Below are 22206 nucleotides of genomic sequence, written 5' to 3' on the forward strand. Positions count from 1 at the left end.
ATGTTATTGCCAGACAGGCCACATGGAATGCCTTTCCTAACTTTCTAAGTAATCACATTTGAAAACATAATTTTTAAGAAAAAGGCCAGGAGCGGTGGCTCACGCCTGTAATCCCAGCACTTTGGGAGGCCGAGGCAGTTGGATCACCTGAGGTCAGGAGTTTGAGACCAGCCTGGCCAACATGGTGAACCCTCATCTCTACTAAAAATACAAAAATTAGCCAGATGTGGTGGTGCATGCCTGTAATCCCAGCTACTCGGGAGGCTGACACAGGAGAATCCCTTGAACCCAGAAGGTGTAGGTTGCAGTGAGCTGAGATCATACCACTGCACTCCAGCCTGGGTGACAGAGCGAGACTCCATCTCAAAAAGAAAAACATGAGATACATTTACACACTTGAAAAAGTTAATAGCAAGTAATATTAGCATAATAATACTTTCTTCCCTACAGCAAGAAGATTGCTAATGGCTTCTTTCATGGAACAGAGTGGGCCTCTATCTCGTTTTCACTTAAGATATTCTTGGGCCGGGCGCAGTGGCTCACGCCTGTAATCCCAGCACTTTGGGAGGCTGAGGTGGGTGGATCATGAGGTCAGGAGATCTGCATGGTGGCGGGCGCCTGTAGTCCCAGTTACTCAGGAGGCTGAGGCAGGAGAATCACGTGAACCCAGGAGGTGGAGCTTGCGGTGAGCCAAGATCGCGCCACCACACTCCAGCCTGGGCGACAGAGTGAGACTCCGTCTCAAAACAAACAAAAAAAAGATATTCTTTGTGGGAAAGACTGGACTTCAAGCTCCCCGCAGGAAGAAAGAGAATAAAATGAAAAGAATATTTTCTTCCCAGAGAATGGTGATATGAGCACAAAGAACCTAGACAAGAAGGAGATGGTGCACAGGCACAAACCTACACCATCGCACAAATGCAGTCTTTCCGTATGGCTTTTAACTGCAGTCAAGCTGGACAGACTGAGTAACATAGTTTGGATGTCTGTTCCCTCCAAATCTCATGTGGAAAAGTAATCCCCGGTGTTGGATGTGAGGCCTAGTGTGAGATATCTGAGTCACGAGGGCATATCCCTCATGAATGGCTTGGTGCCCTCCTTGTGGTAATGAGTGAGTTCTTGCTCCAAGTTCAGGCATGATCTGGTTGTTTTAAAAAAGTGTGGTACCTCCCCACTCCCTCTTGCTCCTGTTCTCACCATGTGACCTGCCTGCCCCCTCTTGTCTTCTGCCATTATTGGAAGTTTCCTGAGGCCCTCACCAGGAATAGATTCCGGCGCCATGCTTTGTATAGCCTGCAGAACTGTGAGCCAATTAGACAATTCAACCTCTTCTTTTGTTGTTTTGTTGTTGTTGTTTTCGGTGGTGGTGGTTGTTTTTGAGACAGGTTCTCATTCTGTCACCCAGGCTGGAGTGCAGTGGCACAATCTTTGCTCACTGCAGCCTCCGTTTCCTGGGTTCAAGAAATTCTCTTGCCTCAGCCTCCTCAATAGTTGGGACTACAGGCGCATGCCACCACATCTGGCTAATTTTTTTTTTTTTTCTTTTTTTGAGACAGAGTCTTACTCTGTCGCCAGGCTGGAGTGCAGTGGCACGATCTCGGCTCACTGCAACCTCCGTCTCCCTGGTCCAAGTGATTCTCCTGCCTCAGCCTCCCAAGTAGCTGGGATAACAGGCACGTGCCACCACGCCCAGCTAATTTTTTTTGTATTTTTAGTAGAGACGGGGTTTCACCATGTTGGCCAGGATGGTCTCGATCTCCTGACCTTGTGATCCGCCCACTTCGGCCTCCCAAAGTGCTGGGATTACAGGCGTGAGCCACCACGCCCAGCCTAATTTTTGTATTTTTAGTACAGATGGGGTTTCACCATGTTGGCCAGGCTGGTCTTGAACTCCTGACCTCAAGTAATCTGCCCGCCTTGGCCTCCCAAAGTGCTGGGATTACAGGCATGAGCCACCAAGCCCAGCCTCTTTTGAGAAAAACACTGTATAAGCAGTAAGTATGTATGTATTTATTTCAGAGACAGGGTCTTGTTCTGTCATCCAGGCTGCAGTGCATCATGGTTCAATGTCTCCTAGACCAGTCACGTTCAAGCAATCCTCCTGTCTCAGTCTCCTGAGGAGTTGTGACTACAGGACATGCCACCACACATGGCTAATTTTTTTATTTTTATTTTTGCAGAGACAGAGCCTCGCTATGTTGCTCAGGCTGGTACCAAACTCCTAGCCTCAAGTGATCCTCCCACTTAGGCCTCCCAAAGTGCTGGGATTACAGGCGTGAGCCACTGCACCTGTCCATAAATTATCTTTAAAGAGCTCACATGAATCATCAGATGAACCTGACAGTTAATAAAAAAAGGTGAATATAAATTGGTTAATCAACACATGGAGAAAAAGTACAGCTGTAATAAGCGTAAATATAAATAAACAGGAATACCTTTTTTGCCTTTCACTTTAGGATTTTTTTTTTTTGAAAAGAAAATATCCGGCCGGGCACGGTGGCTCAAGCCTGTAATCCCAGCACTTTGGGAGGCCGAGACGGGCGGATCACGAGGTCAGGAGATCGAGACCATCCTGGCTAACAAGGTGAAACCCCGTCTCTACTAAAAAAATACAAAAAAATTAGCCGGGCAAGGTGGCGGGCGCCTGTAGTCCCAGCTACTCGGGAGGCTGAGGCAGGAGAATGGCCTGAACCCGGGAGGCGGAGCTTGCAGTGAGCTGAGATCCGGCCACTGCACTCCAGCCTGGGCGACAGAGCAAGACTCCATCTCAAAAAAAAAAAAAAAGAAAAGAAAATATCCCATAGTGGCTAGGACATGATAACGTGCCCACTATTCCTGCATATTTCTGATAAGAATATAAATCCACACAACTCATCTGGAAAGGAATTTAAAAATATCTACCAATACTCTCAAAAGCATTCATATCCTTTGAACCAGAAACTGCAATTCTGAAAGCCATCATAAAGAACAGGACTATATGAAGAGAGGTCTATGAGTAAAGAAGTCCACTGCAGCAATATTCATAACCACACAAAAATGGAAATGTGTCTCCTTAAGGGGAAAGGTTGAGGAAATTACAGTATCCGCTTAACAGATATATGATAGGTATGACACGGGCTAAAAAGTAATCAGGCATGCATATACAATTAGAAGCATGACTGAATTTTACAAATCAAACGTTCTAGAATTATGAAACAAGCTTAAAAGAAAACATAAATTACTAAAATTCTAACACTGGGAATAAGGAAAAATGACTGTCGTTTTTCCATTTGCTTCAGATTTTCCACATTTTTCTTGAACGTTTATGCATTTTTGTGTAACTTCCAAAATATAATGCTAAGACAACAACAGATCATGTTTTACTTTCACTTTTACTTAGGAACAAAAAAGCTTCTACAAAGCAGGTAGCGAAAACTGAAAGCCAGTTTCCACCTTACAGTTTACCTTGTGTCTTCTGAGTCTGGCTGCCTGCTGAAACAGGGTTAACATTAGGCTCCTGGCTCTGACCAAGGACTTTCTCATCCCTGCTGAAGACGATCTTTGGTAACTGGGTACCAGCTTCTGGTGGAGACTTTATTCTTACCCTACATTCAAATAAGACAGAAGGAAAAAAGGTCAAAGCAGTGCTCCTGGCCACTGAGCATGCTGCATGCAGGCCCTGTGCCAAGCTCATGCAGTCCTTATGATGTTCTACAATGTAGATTCTATTAGCCACATTCTACAGATACCGAAACCGAGGCTCAGAAAAGTCAAATAACCTGCCCAAGGGCACCAAGCTAGGAAGTAGCTGGACGAGGATCCAGGCAGTCTCTCTTAGACGTAAGATCTTAGCAACCACACAATTCTGAGGTACATCTTTTTCCTTAAGTATCGTGAAAATGCTCAGCAAATTGGTGCACAAGGGAAACAGACAAAACGTACAGCATCAGTAAGACTTTAGAGTGAAATCCAGGCCGGGCGTGGTGGCTCACATCTATAATCTCAGCACTTTGGGAGGCTGAGGCGGGTCACTTGAGGTCAGGAGTTCAAGAACAGCCTGGCCAACATGGCGAAACCCTGTCTCTACTAAAATTACAAAAAAAAATTGGCCGGGCCTATTGGCACGCGCCTGTAATCCCAGCTACTTGGAGGCTAAGGCAGGAGAATCGCTTGAACCTGGGAGGTGGACGATGCAATGAGCCAAGATCGTGCCACTGCACTTCAGCCTGGGCCACAGAGCGAGACCCCATCTCAAAAAATAAATAAAGTGAAATTCAGGGAAGCAAAAGAGGGCAGTGGCAAAGTTAGCTGCCTGTCTAATATCCATTTCCACCCTCCCGCCTTCTCATGAGACCCACTTTTGTTTACCCCATCCTACCCAGGAGGGGCCAGTGACAGTTCCCATGCCTGAGTGGATGCCCAACCTAAGCTGGCACATTTAAGCACTTCTCATTCTAACTGGGGGAGGAGTCTGCTCTCTGTCCCTTGGCTGGATATGAATGACAGAGCAGAGCCACCTTGTGATGGCTGGGAAACCTGCCTGAGGAAGAAGCTAACACCCAGGATGGCAGAGCAGAGAGATGAAATGCACCAGAGTCCCTAACATCAGTAAGCCACTGCAGGCCTGTCTCTCGCCTGCCCCACTGCACATAGGTGAGGTAATCAATGTCTTCACTATTCATGCCAGAGTCTAAGACAAATCTTTTGTTGCTTGCTGCCAAAAGTAGCCTAACTAATACAGGAGACTGTCAGATCAATTTTATTAAATGAAAACAGAGGTTATCACGGAGAATATTTTAAAAGTTAGGGTCTACGATGGTTTTATGACAAAGCAATTTTTTTTTTAGAAGCTTATTCATTCGTCTTCTTACCTCCAATCTTGTTCATCTCAAATCCATCCTCTTCTGGGCTGCCAGGAGTCTACTTTACAGGCAAGTCTGAGCACGATTCCTACCTTAAAGGCTCCCTCAGCAATTACAAAGTAGGCAGGTGGAAGTATGCTGAACTTGAAAATACACAGTCTGGCCGGGCGCGGTGGCTCACGCCTGTAATCCCAGCACTTTGGGAGGCCGAGGCGGTCGGATCACGAGGTCAGGAGATCGAGATCATCCTGGCAAACATGGTGAAAACCCGTCTCTACTAAAAATACAAAAAAAAATTAGCCGGGCGTGGTGGCGGGCGCCTGTAGTCCCAGCTACTCTGGAGGCTGAGGCAGGAGAATGGCGTGAACCCGGAAGGCGGAGCTTGCAGTGAGTTGGGATCACGCCACTGCACTCCAGCCTGGGTGACAGAGTGAGACTCCGTCTCAAAAAAAAAACAAACAAACACCAAAACACAAAGTCTGATAATTCATCAAAGTTCAACATTTTTAAAGAGGCTAAATTGCCAGAAATCCTCACCAACCATCTCATGAGGCAGATACCATCATCATGAAGTAGGTAAGGACACTGAGGCCCGGAGTCACAGGGCTGACGAGTGGCAGAAGCCATTATTTGGACCCAGTCTTGTTTCCACTCTGCCTTTGCATAGACTATGCCCTCTGCCTAGAATGCTTTTCTTATTCATCTGGTAAAAGGCTACTCACTAGAAAGCTGCTTGGGCCAACACTTTTCTGAAGCCTCTCCTTCCTTTCTACAATTCATGAGTTCTTCCCTTCCACTTCTGTTTGGCTGTGATCACATGTACTGCCGTTCTGCCTCTCCCATCAAGGAGAGGCCCTCTGTCTCCCTAGCCTTGTCTTGAATCTCTGGCACTCAGCACAGTCTTTGGCACATGGCAGACACCCAAGGAATGTTAGCATACTACTAAATTCTTCCCCATTCTACTCTAGGACTGAACTGAAGGAACTTTAGAATTACTTACTCACTTCTGGAGATGTCTAGGATTAGAAGGGTGACAGAGACAGACTGTTTCTTTAAAATACAGTAATTCACATCTTCATCCTGAGAAAGGAAGAGCCAATTGTACATCTTATTCATTCACACTAGAACAAGAACAGAAAGTGTTCAGGAACATAGCAAATGAGTGGCTCAAACTCCATTCAAAGTAGTAAACCAGTGGGCGCGGTGGCTCACGCCTGTAATCCCAGCACTTTGGGACGCTGAGGCGGGTGGATCACAAGGTCAGGAGATCAAGACCATCCTGGCCAACATGGTGAAACCCCATCTCTGCTAAAAATACAAAAATTAGCCAGGTGTGGTGGCAGGCGCCTGTAATCCCAGCTACTTAGGAGCATGAGGCAGGAAAATCACCTGAACCAGGAAAGCAGAGGTTGCAGTGAGCTGAGATCACACCATTGCACTCCAGCCTCGGCAACAAGAGTGAGACTCTATCTAAAAAAAAAAAAAAAAAAATAGTAAACCAATTGTGGGTTCTCAAAAATGCTTGGAAGTCAAAGAAGCCACTGCCTCAAGAAAATGGTGCTGTGGCCAGGTGTGGTGGTTCACGCCTGCAATCCTAGCACTTTGGGAGGCCGTGGTGGATGGATCACTTGAGTCCAGGAGTTCAAGACACGGCCAACAAAATGTGAAACCCTGTCTCTATTAAAAATACAAAAATTAGGCAGGCGTGGTGGCACATGCTGGTAGTCCCAGCTACTCAGGGGACTGAGGCAGGAGGATCGCTTAAGCCTGGGAGGTCAAGGTTGCAGTGAGCTATGATTGTGTCACTGTACTCCAAAAAAAAAAAAGAAAATGGTACTGCAAGAAGTAGGGTATTCCCGTTCAATGGCCTGGGCTCGAGTGAAGAGATGAATCAGGTCACACATTTAATACTCACCAGGTAAGAAGAAAAGCCATCATTCTTTGTACGGTCTAGGCTAAATCCAATCTAATGGGGAGTAAAAAGAGTAGAAGTAAATATCTACACAATTGTCCATACTTCTCTTACTCAAAAAGCAGAAAAAGTGGTACTTCTAACGTGGATTCCTTTGTTTTCTTAGCATTCATTTTGTAAAGAGGCAAAGTAAAATCACTCAAGTAAAGTCACTAATTACTAGAATTATTACAGAATTACATTTTAAGTGTTAAAAGAAATTATTTGATGCCTGAATCATAATTTGCTACTCACAAGCTTAATTATCTCCATATTCTTGTATTTTATATTTAAGCATTGAGGTTGGAAGGTGACTCGCACCTAAGCTAAAAGAGTAAACCCCTGGGCTGGGCACGGTGGCTCACACCTGTAATACCAGCACTTTGTGAGGCCAAGTGCGGTGGATCACGAGGTCAGGAGTTCAAGACCAGTGTGGCCAAGATGGTGAAACCCCGTCTCTACTAAAAATACAAAAATTAGTTGGTCATGGTGGTGGGCACCTGTAATCCCAGCTACTTGGGAGGCTGAGGCACAGAACTGCTTAAACCCGGGAGGCAGAGGTTGCAGTGAGCTGAGATTGCACCACTGCACTCCAGCCTGGGTGACAGAGCAAGGCTCAGTCTCAAAAAAAAAAAAAAAAGAAAAAAAAAAGAGTAAACCCCTGGATCTCATTAACAGGTACTTACAGTCACATCCTTGTCTTCAGGCTCATTCAATGAGAGGCTACTGACATTCACCACCATGTACCCATCCTTGAAGAAGCCAAAGGTGTTCAGATGAACTTTATGCCTCACATCATCCTAAAGAAATTTGTAGTGGTGGAATTAGTTATATGGAAAAGTGCTTCTGATTATTTAACCTATTCATTTGCTTTAAAAACTGTGATGTCAGGTTGGGCGCGGTGGCTCAAGCCTGTAATCCCAGCACTTTGGGAGACTGAGGTGGGTGGATCACCTGAGGTCAGGAGTTTGAGACCACACTGGCCAACATGGTGAAACGCTGTTTCTACTAAAAATACAAAAAGTTAGCCGGGCATGGTGGCAGGCACCTGTAATCCCAGCTACTTGGGAGGCTGAGCCAGGAGAACTGCTCGAACCTGGGAGGAGGAGGTTGCAGTGAGCCGAGATCATGCCACTGCAATCCAGCTTAAGCAACAGAGCAAGACTCTGTCTCAGAAAAAAAAAAAAAAGAAAGAAAGAAAAGAAAAACTATGATATCTCATTTCCTGCTAGCCAGCCAATGTTTCCATATGCTCCGTAACATACACAGCTGTGGTAACATGTCTTTCTCCAAAAGCTGAAGACAACTCATCAGAAATCCAAAAGACATCAACAGTTTCTGCAGAAGGAAGTATTCAATGGCTTCAAATTCACTCCAATGCATTGGGATGGGTTCTAGGAGCAAACTCAGTGGTTGGCTGAAATGTGAATTCCAGGGCAGGAGGAACCATGTTTTCGTCATCCCCATATCCTTCCTGATAGTACAATGCCTGGCATCTAGTAGGCACTCAAAACATGCTCGGGGGTGGGAAGGAAGAAAAGGAGTGGCTGAAGTTGTTCCAAGAATACACTCATTTATATAAATCCTCTTATTAATTTGTGTGTACCTGGCTCCTCCCACTGGCAGGATAAATAATGAAGCTAAGCTATAATTCCATTATTTAAAAAGGTGAATTTTCACCTAAAAATGATACAGTAGATGATGGGTTTTCAGGGAACAAAGCCTTATGCAAGAGGAATCCCAGGAATAGGAAATTAGTGACATGGAGACACAGGCTTTTGGATACAGGATAATCCTAAGGTTTGGTGAGACTGAATCACATGGGCAGACGCCTACCCCACCTGCTTGATGCTGTCTCAACATCATGACTCCAATCTCAACTAAGTCAGTACACTGCAGGGCCAACAGAACAATGGTGTCAGTGAACACTTCTAAAACAGGGCTGCCACAAACACACTTTACGCTATGCAACAACTGAGCTTTATATTGAGATTTGGCTAAATTGCAACATCTTCCATAAGTCTGCAGTTTGATTCTTTGTGTGAAGGGTAACTTTTTATTTCCAGATTTGGGGTTTCCTGGACATCACGGGTAGTCCAATGGCAAACACCAAAGGCCTGCGAGGATGGGCTGTGGAGCAGGTCTTCGGCAGAAACGGCATAAACCAAACCCTCCCCCACAGAACTACACCACACTGTACTATCACCAGCAGGATGTCCTTTCCTGCCCACTCTTGCATTCAAGGAACACAGCTTTTTGACAGTCCTAGATTATGGGCTGAGAAGCAGAGGGACACAGTTCCAACTCACCTCCCTGCTCAGGCCTAAGGCTACGGTCCCTGTTTCCCCTCAACATCTGTTAAAAACCCAGGACTCGGCCGGGAGTGGTAGCTCACACCTGTAATCCCAGCACTCTGAGAGGCCGAGGCAGGCGGATCACTTGAGGTCAGGGGTTCAAGACCAGCCTGGCCAAAACGGTGAAACCCTGTCTCTACTAAAAATACAAAAAAAACTAGCTGGGCGTGGTGGCATATGCCTGTAATCCCAGCTACTCAGGAGGCTGAGGCAGGAGAATCGCTTGAGCCCAGGAAGCAGAGGTTGCAGTGAGCCAAGATCGTGCCATGGCACTCCAGCCTGGGTGACAGAGTGAGACTCTGTCTCAAAAATAAATAAATAAATAAATAAATAAATAAATAAATAACGAAAACGAACAAAAACCCAGGACTCTGGGCTTCAAGTTTCTGCAACGCCACAGGGCAGCCCTGGCTTCCCTGTTCTTTGCCCACTGGAGTTTCAGCTCCTTCCCTTTTTGGGGCCCCTGGGAATTTCCCTTATTTTCTTAGGAGCTTGGCTATGTGGTGAAAACATGTTTGCTGGATTTCCACTTCCTGGTGGGCTGGAGTGGCTTGCAGTAAACCAACATTCTGACAGAGAACAATCAGAAAAGCCAGATAAGATAACAGAGGTCATCTCCTGGAATCTACAAGAGCGGGTCAATGGTAAAAGCCAGAAAAGCTAAGGCTCCCAGCCTTTCTTGGAATTCTCGGAGAGAATTAAATCCACTGAAAATATCTTCACTGTCTATTTTCTCAATTCTCTCAAGGACAGTATATGATGACCACCATCCTAGAGGCACATAAGAAATTAACTCAACTACATAAATGGATGCCTTAGCACCTTAGGATTTCATTCTCTGGCAGAATCCTCAGTGGAACAGGACTGTAGAGGGAGAGGATGAGGGAAAATGAACACACAGTTCCTGCCACATAAAACGACGTATGTGAATCACAGCCATATTCATGTAAAACAAACTGGAATGCAGGGGGAAATCATCTGTGGTGACGGAGGTGAAGACAGTGACTACTCTCAGGAGAAAGGGGCTTTCCTGGGACTTGAGGGAAGGTGAGGCTTACGCACGGTGCTTCTGGAGGGGCTTGGCAATGGTTCTGCCTCATTTCCTGCAGGCTGCATGAGTGTGTCTACATTTTGGAAATGCACTGAGTTGTCTGCTTATAATGAGTACTTTTTAGCCATGTATATTACACTTCAAAAAAGTTTACATTTTAAAAGTATGTTTTTTCTAACTGATCCAGTAGAAAGCTGCTTTGTAGCAGAATGGAAACCTGCTAAGCGTTTCATTTATACTTAGTCCACCACAACACAGGTTTTCTAGTTTTGTTTTGTTTTTTTTTTCCCCAGAAAATGTTTCAATTGCAACCTGATAACAGTTTTCCCCCACATAAATAGTACAAAAAATTTTACTATTTTTTTTTTTAACCTTTGCATCATCATTTCATTTGATTATACAATGCCATGAAAAACAGGTTTTTGAAGACTATTTTAAACAACAATAACAGCATCGGCCGGGCATGGTGGCTCATGGCAGTAATCCCAGCACTTTGGGAAGCCAAGGCAGGCAGATCACCTGAGATCAAGAGTTCGAGATCAGCCTGGCCAACATGGTGAAACGCCACCTCTACTAAATACAAAAATTAGCCAGGTGTGGTGGTGCGTGCCTGTAATCCCAGCTACTCGGGAGGCTCAGGCAGAACTGCTTGAACCCAGGAGGCGGAGGTTGCAGGGAGCCAGGTTGTACCACTGCACTCCAGCCTGGGCAACAAAGTGAGACTCTGTCTCAAAAACAATAATAATAAGGCTGGGTGTGGTGGCTCACACCTGTAATCCCAGCATTTTGGGAGGCTGAGGCGGACGGATCACCTGAGGTCAGGAGTTCGAGATCAGCCTGGCCAACATGGTGAAACCCCATCTCTACTAAAAATACAAAAATTAGCCCGGCATGGTGGCGGGCGCCTGTAATCCCAGCACTTTGGGGGTCAAGGTGGGCGGATCACTTGAGGTCTGGAGTTTGAGGCCAGCCTGGCCAACAGGGCGAAATCTCATCTCTACTAAAAATACAAAAAGTAGTCAAGCGTGGTGACACATGCCTGTAATCCCAGCAACTTGGGAGGCTGACGCAGGACAATCACTTGAACCTGGGAGGGGGAGTTTATAGTGAGCTGAGATCACGCCACTGCACTCTAGCCTGGGCAACAGAGTAAACAAATAAATAGCCAGGAGTAATAGCAGGTGCCTGTGATGCTAGCTACTCAGGAGGCTAACGCAGAAGGATCACTTGAGCCCCGTAGTTTGAGACTGGCCTGGGCAACATGGTGAAAACCCATCTCTACCAAAAAAAAAAAAAAATTTACCAGGGTGTGGTGGCACAAGCCTGTGGTCCCAGCTACTCAAGAGGCTGAGGTGGGAGGATAGTTTGGGCCCACAAGGCCAAGGTTGCAGTGAGCCAAGACTGTACCACTGCACTCCAGCCTGGGAGACAGAGCGAGACTCTGTCTCAATAAATAAATAAATAAATAAATAAATAAATAAATAAATAAGGCACGGTGGCTTATGCCTGTAATCCCAGCACTATGTGAGGCCAAGGTGGGCAGATCCCCTAAGGTCAGCTCGAGATCAGCCTGGCCAACGTGAAACCCCATTTCTACTAAAAATACAAACATTTGCCGGATGTGGTGGTGTATGCCTGTAGTCCCAGCTACTAGAGAGTCTGAGGCAGAAGAATCGCTTGAACCCGGGAGGTAGAGGTGGCAGTGAGCCAAGATTATGCCACTGCACTCCAGCCTGGGTGACAGAGTGAGACTCCGTCTCAAAAAATAAATAAAATAGGCCGGGCGCGGTGGCTCAAGCCTGTAATCCCAGCACTTTGGGAGGCCGAGACGGGTGGATCACGAGGTCAGGAGATCGAGACTATCCTGGCTAACTCGGTGAAACCCCATCTCTACTAAAAATACAAAAAACTAGCCGGGCGTGGTGGCGGGCGCCTGTAGTCCCAGCTACTCGGAGGCTGAGGCAGGAGAATGGCGTGAACCTGGGAGGCGGAGCTTGCAGTGAGCCGAGATCACGCCACTGCACTCCAGCCTGGGTGACACAGCGCGAGACTCCGTCTCAAAAAAAAATAATAATTAATAAATAAATAAATAAATAAATAAATAAAATAAAAAGCAAGCAAGCACTGTTGCCCATAATATCTGCAGGACCTTCACCTAACCTGTTCCCCACTTCCATTTTAAGCTATCATGTCATGTCAAATAAGGTATGTATGGAAGTGACTTTGCAAACTATACCTCACTATAAAAATCATACAGACATAGATATCTTGAGACTGGAAGAAAGTACAAGTGAGGATGATGTGACAAAGCAGCATAAGCACAACAATACTAGATGCAAGCAATGAAGATTCATCTACCGTCTCCACCTCCACCCTACCATTTCTATTAGCACTGACACAGGCAATGGAGATTCAGCTACCGTCTCCACCTCCACTCTACTATTTCCATTAGCACTGACACAGGCAATGGAGGTTCAGCTATATTCTCAATCTCTACCCTACCATTTCCGTTAGCACTGACACCACAGTAAAGGTTGCCTGTTTCACCAAGGATTTCAGAGACTGCAAGCACTTAACCTTGTCTCCAGTACCACACTAAGAGCTTCATATATCACCTCAAGTTCTTCTTACAACTCTGAGGGAAGTAGCCTCAAACATGTCCATTTGGTAGACGAGGAAACAGAGGCTCAGAGTTAAAACTTGCATAAAATCATAAGGCTAGTAGATGGCAGGGCCAGTAACCTAACTCAGAATTAAGTCCCAAATCTATTCTTTTAACTACCACATACTTTTTACAACCAAATAAAAAGTGTATCAAAGGGCTGGGCGTGGTAATCCCAGCACTTCAGGAGGCTGAGGCAGGCAGATCACTTGAGCTAAGGAGTTTGAGAACAGCCTGGGCAACATGGTGAAACCCCATCTCTGCCAAAAATACAAAAAATTAGCTGGGTGTGGCAGTGTGCACTTGTGGTCCCAGCTACTCAGAAGGCTGAGGATCACTTGAACCCACCCAGGAGGCAGAGGCTGCAGTGAGCCGAGATTGCGCCACAGCACTCCAGTCTGGGTGACAAAGCAAAACCCCACCTCAAAAAAAAAAAAAGGATATACTATTTTGATGTATTTGCTCTTTTCTTCCTCACTTTAAAACCAGTTGTTTTTTACTGACAATTCTGTTATTTTAACTAAATGTCAGAACTTCTGCAATGACTTCATATTAAACTGCTTTCAGTCATAAAAAAAAAATACAGCAATGATACCTCAATTTAGTTTTTCTTATAAACTGAATTTTAGAAAGTAAGAAATACAGTAACACTTAGCTAGCTTCGGCTCGCCAACTGGTGGTCTACAGACTGTACTAACCCACATCATGTTATATATGGCCAACACAGTGTTATGTTTTACTTTTGTTTTAAATTTAAATTAGTTGCTAACGGATTCCACGTAAAAACATGAATTTCCAGCTTTTCTTATTTAAAAAAAGAGGAAAAAAAAAAAAGCCACAAGATCCAGCGCTTGTAGGCCACGTTCCAGTACAATAAAAACGCATTGGAGCAAGGAGCAGGGGCCGCCGTGGCAGGAGCCTGTGCTCTTCCGCTATCCCTCCTGCTGCAGTCTCACTGAGCCAGCTGACGTACAAAACCAAGCTGGCTTCTCATGGCACTTGAGTTTGTGACCACTGATCAAAACAAAAATCACATCCAAAAGGTAAGCAAAAAGTACCTTCAGGCACCAGAAGCAATTTCTCTACTAATACAGAAAAAAGAAAACAAGAATAAGACTACCAATCATGGCTGGGCTCGATGGCTCACATCTGTATTCCCAGCACTTTGTGGGGCTGAGGCGGGAGGATCACTTGAAGTCAGGAGTTTCAGCCTGGCCAATATGGTGAAACCCCATCTCTACTGAAAATACAAAAATTAGCCAGGCGTAGTGACGCCCGTTGTAATCCCAAATACTTGGGAGGCTGGAGCAGGAGGATCACTTGAACTTGGGAGATAAAGGTTGCAGTGAGCCAAGATCAGACCACTGCACTCCAGTCTGGATGACAGAGTGCAACTGTCTCAAAAAAAAAAAAAAAAAAAAAGGGTGGAGGGTGGGGCAGCTGCCTTCTATTAGTGGTAGGAGAAACTAACCTAAGAAGTTTAATACTGTAATTCTTGGCTCATTGCACATACATAGCAATTCACAAATGGAATGGGGTCAAATTCACTCATATAACCAAAATCCACCAGCTAAGCACATGAAGTGAGAGAAGAACTACACAGAAGACTGAGGTGCTGGCAAATGGGCTATCCTCTCAGACAGTCACTGAGGGCTTGAGGCACCCACCGGAAGCTTACCCAGTGCAGGTAAAATGGAAGGTGCGCTAACCTGGGTTCAATTTCTGACTCCTCCACTTATTTAACCAGAGCTCCATTTTCTTAATTTATAAAGCAGGGATAATAACATTTATCTCAAGGGGCTGCTATGAGGAGTCGATGAATAAAAAGCATCAAATATTTAGCACAGTCTCTGACTTATCACAGATGCTTTAATAACAAGCAGCTATTTCTATCACTTAAATTTTGGATTCTATAGGACACTTCATTTTCCCCAAATGAGCTCAAAACAGTTATCATTAGCTCAGTAGTCTCAACCTTTCTGCATACACAGCACGGTCTCATTATACTAGAACTCTATCTGCATACTTAAGAGGGAAGAAAGATTTAAAAGGACACTAAATATGTCAACACCATCCCCCTCAGTGTCACACTCTCCCAGTTCTCCTCCTGTCCTTCCATCCAAGTCAGCTTGAGTAAGCTGCTGGCTGCCATAACCAAGCTCTTTCCTACACTCCCAAGACAAAGGTGCTGGGCTTGACCACACACTGCTGTGACAGTACACTGTCTCCTTTTCTACACCACTGGGTCCACATGGCCAACTAAAAATTCTGGACAGACATGGCTAACCTATGGATGGACATGCGCCCAGTTGTGGCAAACACTAACTTTTCATACTGATCACAGTTTTGGAGGCATGCCTAGGAAAGGTTTGAGATTTACCAGAATGGAGCAGCTAATCATCAGTGGGCCTGAGATGAGGTACAATCATCACCATCATCATCATCGTCAATGGGCAATCATAATAATCAATGGGCATGAGATGAGGAAAATCCTCTTTTATTCTTTTTATTTTTATTTTTCTTGAGACAGAGTTTCACTCTTGTTGCCCAGGCTGGAGTGCAGTGGCGCAATTTCAGCTCACTGCAACCTCCGCCTCCCAGGTTCAAGTGATTCTCCTGCCTCAGCCTCCCAAGTAGCTGGGATTACAGACATGCGCCACCACACCTGGATAATTTTGTATTCTTAGTAGAGATGGGGTTTCACCATGTTGGCCAGGCTGATCTCGAACTTCAGGTGATTCACTCACCCTGGTAATCCCAAAGTGCTGGGATTACAGGCGTGAGCCACCGCGCCCAGCCAGGAAAATCCTCTTTTAATTTCCCCAAACTTTCCAGATACTTTTGGATGGGAGTGAATAAATGCATCCCTCCCTACTCAGAACTCAGAAAGCAGTATGTAAAGTGAGGCTGCAGCCAATGAATTAGGAAAGATCCACTGCATAAAGCTGATGTAATCAGGTGGGTCCTGATCAACTGGCACTGATTCTAGAGTATTTGTGCAAAGAAAGATTTTACTTACTTACTTACAAACATCACCTTTTTTTTTTTTTTGAGACAGAGTCTCACTCTGTTGCCCAGGCTAGAGTGCAGTGGCACGATCTTGGCTCACTGGAAGCTCCACCTCCCGGGTTCACACCATTCTCCTGCCTCAGCCTCCCGAGTAGCTGGGACTACAGGCGCCCGCCACCACGCCCAGCTAATTTTTTGTATTTTTAATAGAAACGGGGTTTCACTGTGTTTGCCAGGATGGTCTCGATCTCCTGACCTCGTGATCCGCCCACCTCGGCCTCCCAAAGTGCTGGGATTACAGGTGTGAGCCACCGCGCCGGGCCACATCACTGTTTTTTGTTTGTTTGTTTTGTTTTGTTTTGAGACAGGGTCTTTGTCGCCTAGGCTGGAGGGCAGGGGCACCATCTTGGCTCACTGAAATCTCCACCTCTCGGGTTCAAGTGATTCTCCTGCCTCAGCCTCCCAAGTAGCTGGGACTATGGGCACCTAACACCACCTCGGGCTAATACTTGTATTTTCTGGTAGAGATGGGGTTTCACCATACTGGCCAGGTTGGTCTTCAACTTTTGACGTCAAGTGATCTGCCCGTCGTGGCCTCCCTAAATGCTGGGATTACCAGCATAAGCCACCGCGCCAGGCCTACAGACATCACTTAATGGTTTATTAATTATTATTATTATTTTGAGATGGAATTTCACTCTTGTTGTCCAGGCTGGAGTGCAATGGCGCGATCTCGGCTAACTGTAACCTCTGCCTCCTGGGTTCAAGCGAATCTCCTGCCTCAGCCTCCTGAGAAGCTGGGATCCACGCCTGGCTAATTATTTGTATTTTTAGTAGAGATGGGGTTTCACCATGTTGGCCACGCTGGTCTCAAACTCCAGACCTCAGGTGATTGCCCACCTCAGCCTCCCAAAGTGCTAGGATTATAGACGTGAGCCACCGTGCCTGGCTGCAAACATCACTTAATGGCTAAACATGTTCTCTGAAAGTTATTACTCAAAAATAAAGTAATAACACGTTCCTATGAAGGTAGAGCTTTGGGGTGAGATTATTGGTATATATTGCATTCGCTTCCTAAGGCTGCTGTAATCAACCACAGAAGTTTGTTCTCTCACAGTTCTGGAGGCTACAAGTCCAAAATCAAGGCATCAGCAGGGCCACAGTCCCTTTAAAGGCTCTGGGGAAGAACACTTCCTTGCCTCTTTCAAGCTGCTGGTGACTACCAGGATTTTTAACATTCTTGGTTTGTAGCCACCTCACTCCAGGCTCTGCCTCCACCATCACATGGCCTTCCTCCCTCTGCATATGTCTCTGCGCCCTCTCCTCTTTTTATAATGGCACCTGGCACACTGAAAATAGGGCCCACCCTAACCCCATATGACCTAATGTTAACTGCAAAGACCCTATTCCAAATAAGGTTACCTTCTGAGGTTCCAAGCAGACATGAACTTGGGGGGACACTAGTCAACCCAACACAAACAAATCCATCCTCTTGCTCATTTACACTGAAATGTTCTAGTGCTTAATTACATGACCCATATTTTTGTTACTCTGCAACTAAACAGATGCAGAAACGGAAAAAGAAAAGTTATTTTATAGTTCAGATATAATTTACTGACACCTACTTTTTTCCTATTAGTTACAAAAAGAATAAACCCTGGCTAGGCGCAGTGGCTCACGTCTGTAATCCCAACACTCTGGGAGGCCGAGGTGGATGGATAACCTGAGGTCAGGAGTTCGAGACCAGTATGGCCAACATGATGAAAGCCTATCTCTACCAAAAATAAAAAAATTAGCTGGGCATGGTGGCGCACACCTGCAGTCCCAGCTACTTGGGAGGCTGAGGCAAGAGATTCTCTTGAATCTGCGAGACAGAGGTTGCAGTGAGCCGAGATTGTGCCCCTGCACTCCAGCCTGGGTGACAGAGCACGACTCTCCAAAAAAAAAAAAAAAAAAAGAATAAATTCCAGGAAGAAAAAAATCTATACAGCAGTAGTAAAGGGAGGCAATAAAAAGGAGAAAGAAAAAAAAAAAAAAAAGACAGAGCAATCACTGGAATTTTCCAGGGCTGTTTTATCAAATATTTTATTATACTACTCTGGTATTTTCAGAAGGAAGTACACTGGCATACATGCCACCAAACAGCAGTCAGTAAAAAAGGTATGTTCGATGCAGAGTATGGAAACTTAAAAAAACAAGAAAAACAAATAATAGGAAAAAATAATTACAAACTCAAAAATGTTTTAAATAATTAAAAAAGCATTTTATAGCTGGGTGCGGAGGCTCATGCCTGCAACCCCAGCACTTTGGGAGGCCGAGGCGAGCAGATCATGAGGCCAGGAGATCAAGACCATCCTGGTTCATACAGTGAAACCCTGTCTCTACTAAAAAATCCAAAAAATTAGCCGGGCGTGGTGGCAGGTGCCTGTAGTCCCAGCTACTGGGGAGGCTGAGGCAGGAGAATTGCTTGAACCCAGGAAGCAGAGGTTGCAGTTTGCTGAGATCGCACCATTGCACTCCAGCCTGGGGGACAGGGTGAGACTCCGTGACCCCCTCGCAAAAAAAAAAAAAAAAAAAAAAAATTAACTGATCACGCTGGGCGTGGTGGCTCACGCCTGTAATCCTATCACTTTGGGAGGCCAAGGCAGGTAAATCACCTGAGGTCAGGAGTTTGAGACCAGACTGACAAACATGGTGAAACTCTACCTCTACTAAAAATACAAAAAATTAGCAGGGTGTGGTGGCAGGTGCCTGTAATCCCACCTACTCAGGAGGTCGAGGCAGGAGAATCACTTGAACCCGGGAGGCAGAGGTTGCAGTGAGCCAAGATTGTGCCATGGCATTCCAGCCTGGGCAAGAAGGGCAAACTCCATCTCAAAAAAAAAAAAAAAAAAAAAAATGCATTAACTGATCACAGTACAAGGACGTGATTTAGATACTGATTTTTCAATCCATTTATGACCAATGAAAATCTGAATCTGATTTGACATTATATGATATTAAGGATATTTTTGTTATAATGGCATTGTAGTCATGTTTTTAAAAGAGCTCTTATTTTTTATAGGTAATACCAAAATATTTATGAATGGGCCGGGCACGGTGGCTCAAGCCTGTAATCCCAGCACTTTGGGAGGCCGAGGCGGGTGGATCACAAGGTCAGGAGATCGAGACTATCCTGGCTAACATGGTGAAACCCCGTCTCTACTAAAAATACAAAAAACTAGCCGGGCGCGGTAGCGGGCGCCTGTAGTCCCAGCTACTTGGGAGGCTGAGGCGGGAGAATGGCGTGAACCCGGGGGGCGGAGCTTGCAGTGAGCCGAGATCGCGCCACTGCACTCCAGCCTGGGAGCACAGCGAGACTCCGTCTCAAAAAAAAAAAAACAAAATATTTATGAATGAAATGATGCAATACCTTTGATTTGCTTTATTTACTTATTTACTTATTTATTTATTTATTTATTTGGGGGGGTCTCACTCTATCACACAGGCTTGAGTGCAGTGGCACAATCTCAGCTCACTGCAACCTCCACCTCCTGCATTAAAGTGATTCTCCTGCCTTAGCCTCCACAGTAGCTGGGATTGCAGGTGCCCACCACTGCACTGACTAATTTTTGTCTTTTTAGTAGAGACGGGGTTTCACCATGTTGGCCAGGCTGGTCTCGAACTCCTGACCTCAGGTGATCCACTTGCCTTTGCCTCCCAAAGTGTTGGGATTACAGGCATAAGCCACCACACCCAGCCAATTTTCTTTAAAATAATATAGGAAGACAATGACAAATGCTGATACCAATGAGAAGAAAGGGAACTCTCATAAATTGCTGGTGGGATGTAAAATGGTAGAGCCAGTTTGGAAAACAGTTTGGCAGTTTCTTAGAAAGTTAAACATAAATAAACCACATGACCCAGCAATTCTACTCCACTCCTGGATATCATCCAAGAGAAATGAAAACATATGGCCCCACAAAGCCTTGCATGTGAACGTTTATGGCACCATCATTCATAAAGGCCAAACAGTGGAAACATCCCAAACATCCATCGACTGGTGACCCGCTAAGCAAAAGAAGATACATCCACGCGCTGGAAGGCCATTCAACAGTAAAAAGGAATGAATTACTGACACACGGCACAAAACGAATGAAGCTCAAAAAAGAAAGAAAGAAAGATAGGCACAAAAGCCTACCTATCGGCTGGGCGCAGTGGCTCACACCTGTAATCCCTGAACTTTGGGAGGCTGAGGTGGGCAGACTGCTTGAGGCCAGGAATTCGAGACCAGCCTGGCCGACATGGCAAAATCCTGTCTCTACTAAAAATACACAAATTAGCTGAGCGTGGTGGCGGGTGCCTGTAATCCCAGCTACTCGGGAGGCTGAGGCAGGAGAACAGCTTGAACCTGTAAGGTAGAGGTTGCAGGGAGCCAAGGTAACGCCATTGCACTCCAGCCTGGGCAACAATCTGAGACCCCCCCCCAAAAAAAAAAAAAAAAAAAAAAAAAAAGCCTACCTATCCTGTGATTCCACTTACATGAAACATCTAGAAAGGGCAGGTTTATAGAGACAGAAAGTAGATGAGTGGCTTCCTGGGACTAGTGGTGGGAATGGGAATTGATTCTAAACCAACATAAGGGATCTTATGGGGTGACAGAAACGTTCTGTGGCTAGAATGTGGTCATAGCTGTACAACTCAGTAAACTTTCTAACAATCATTGCATTATACAGTTAAAATGGGTGATCTTATGGCATGTAAATTATACCTCAATAAAGTTGTTCTTAAAAGGCAAGGAGTATTTCCTGCTGACAGGTCTTTAAAAAAATAAACAAAAATAATAAACAGCCAGGAGCGGTGGCCCACGCCTGTAATCCCGGCACTTTGGGAGGTTAAGGCAGGTGGATCACCTGAGGTTAGGAGATCGAGACTAGCCTGATCAACATGGCAAAACCCTGTCTCTACTAAAAATACAAAAATTAGCCGGACGTGATGGCACGTGCCTATAATCCCAGCTACTTGGGAGGTTGAGGCAGGAGAATTGCTTGAACCCGGGAGGCGGAGGTTGCTGTGAGCAGAGATCGCGCCATTGCACTCCAGCCTGGGTGACAAGAGCAAAACTCCATCTCAAAAAAAAAAAAAAAAATAATAATAATAATAAATAAAAAGGCAAGGAATATAGGGAAAGGTCAAAAGAGATGGAATGTGAGAAGATTGAGAAAGCCAGAAGAATGGTGGAAAATGTGGCATGGAGTAAGAATAAAAATATAAGAGGACTCATTTCTAATTTTAAAAATAATAAAAAATAAGAACAAGAAATTGATGTATGTGGGGATGAGGCAGAATTAGCCATGTGTTGATGGTTATTGAGGGTGACAGGCAAATGGGAGTTCATCATACTATTCTATCTACTTTAGCACACTGGAAATTCTCCACAATAAAAAGTTTGTTTTGCTTCTTTTTTTTAAGAACTAGGGTTTCACTCTGTCCCCCAGGCTGGAATACAGTGACGCCATTATAGCTCACTACAGCTTCTGACTCCTGGGCTCAAGGGATCCTGCCACCTCAGCCTCTCTAGTAGCTGGGACTATAGGTATGCACCACCACCTCTGGCTAATTTTGTTGCTGTTGTTGAGATGGGGTCTTTCCTGTCACCCAGGCGGCAGTGCAGTGTCGCCATAATAGCTCACTGCAGCCTCCAAATCTTGGTCTCAAATGAGCCTCCCTAAGTGCTGGGATTATAGACGTGAGCCACCAGCACCAGCCAGGTTTTAAGAGATCAATACATATACCTGGTGCTCAGTGACCTCTTCATGTTATCCTTGCCATTATGGGTCTCTAATCTGATCAAGTATCCTATTTCACTCAGTCTCAAGCAAAACAGACCATCTAAAGTTGCTGCTCTGACAGGCTCTCTTCAAATGATTTCCATTTCCTTGGGCAAGAACTCAGAACAAGCTTGCCCAGGATGCCTGCGGCCCAGGACAGCTTTGAACGCAGCCCAACACAAATTTGTGAACTTTTTTTTTTTTGAGAAGGAGTCTCGCTCTGTCGCCCAGGCTGGAGTGCAGTGGCACGATCTCGGCTCACTGGAAGCTCCGCCTCCCGAGTTCACGCCATTCTCCTGCCTCAGCCTCCCGAGTAGCTGGGACTACGGGGGCCTGTCACCACGCCCAGCTAATTTTTTGTATTTTTAGTAGAGACGGGGTTTCACCATGTTAGCCAGGATGGTCTCGATCTCCTGACCTAGTAATCCGCCCACCTCGGCCTCCCAAAGTGCTGGGATTACAGGTGTGAGCCATTGTGCCCGGACAAATTTGTGAACTTTCTTTTTTTTTTTTTTTTTTTTGGTGAGA

General features: G+C 45.4%; 1 protein-coding gene across 1 annotated transcript in view; it reads right to left on the bottom strand.

Annotated features, from left to right (window-relative positions):
• The window catches only part of GPR107 (G protein-coupled receptor 107), an 83418-nt gene that overhangs the window by 58099 nt on the left and 3113 nt on the right, over positions 1-22206 (bottom strand). Inside the window, 4 exon segments of the mRNA XM_025360754.1 lie at positions 3445-3584; positions 5842-5921; positions 6757-6807; positions 7479-7592. Of these exon segments, the coding sequence (XP_025216539.1) occupies positions 3445-3584; positions 5842-5921; positions 6757-6807; positions 7479-7592 (385 nt within the window).

The sequence above is a fragment of the Theropithecus gelada genome, chromosome 15, assembly GCF_003255815.1.
Source record: "Theropithecus gelada isolate Dixy chromosome 15, Tgel_1.0, whole genome shotgun sequence".
Taxonomy (NCBI): Eukaryota; Metazoa; Chordata; class Mammalia; order Primates; family Cercopithecidae; genus Theropithecus; species Theropithecus gelada.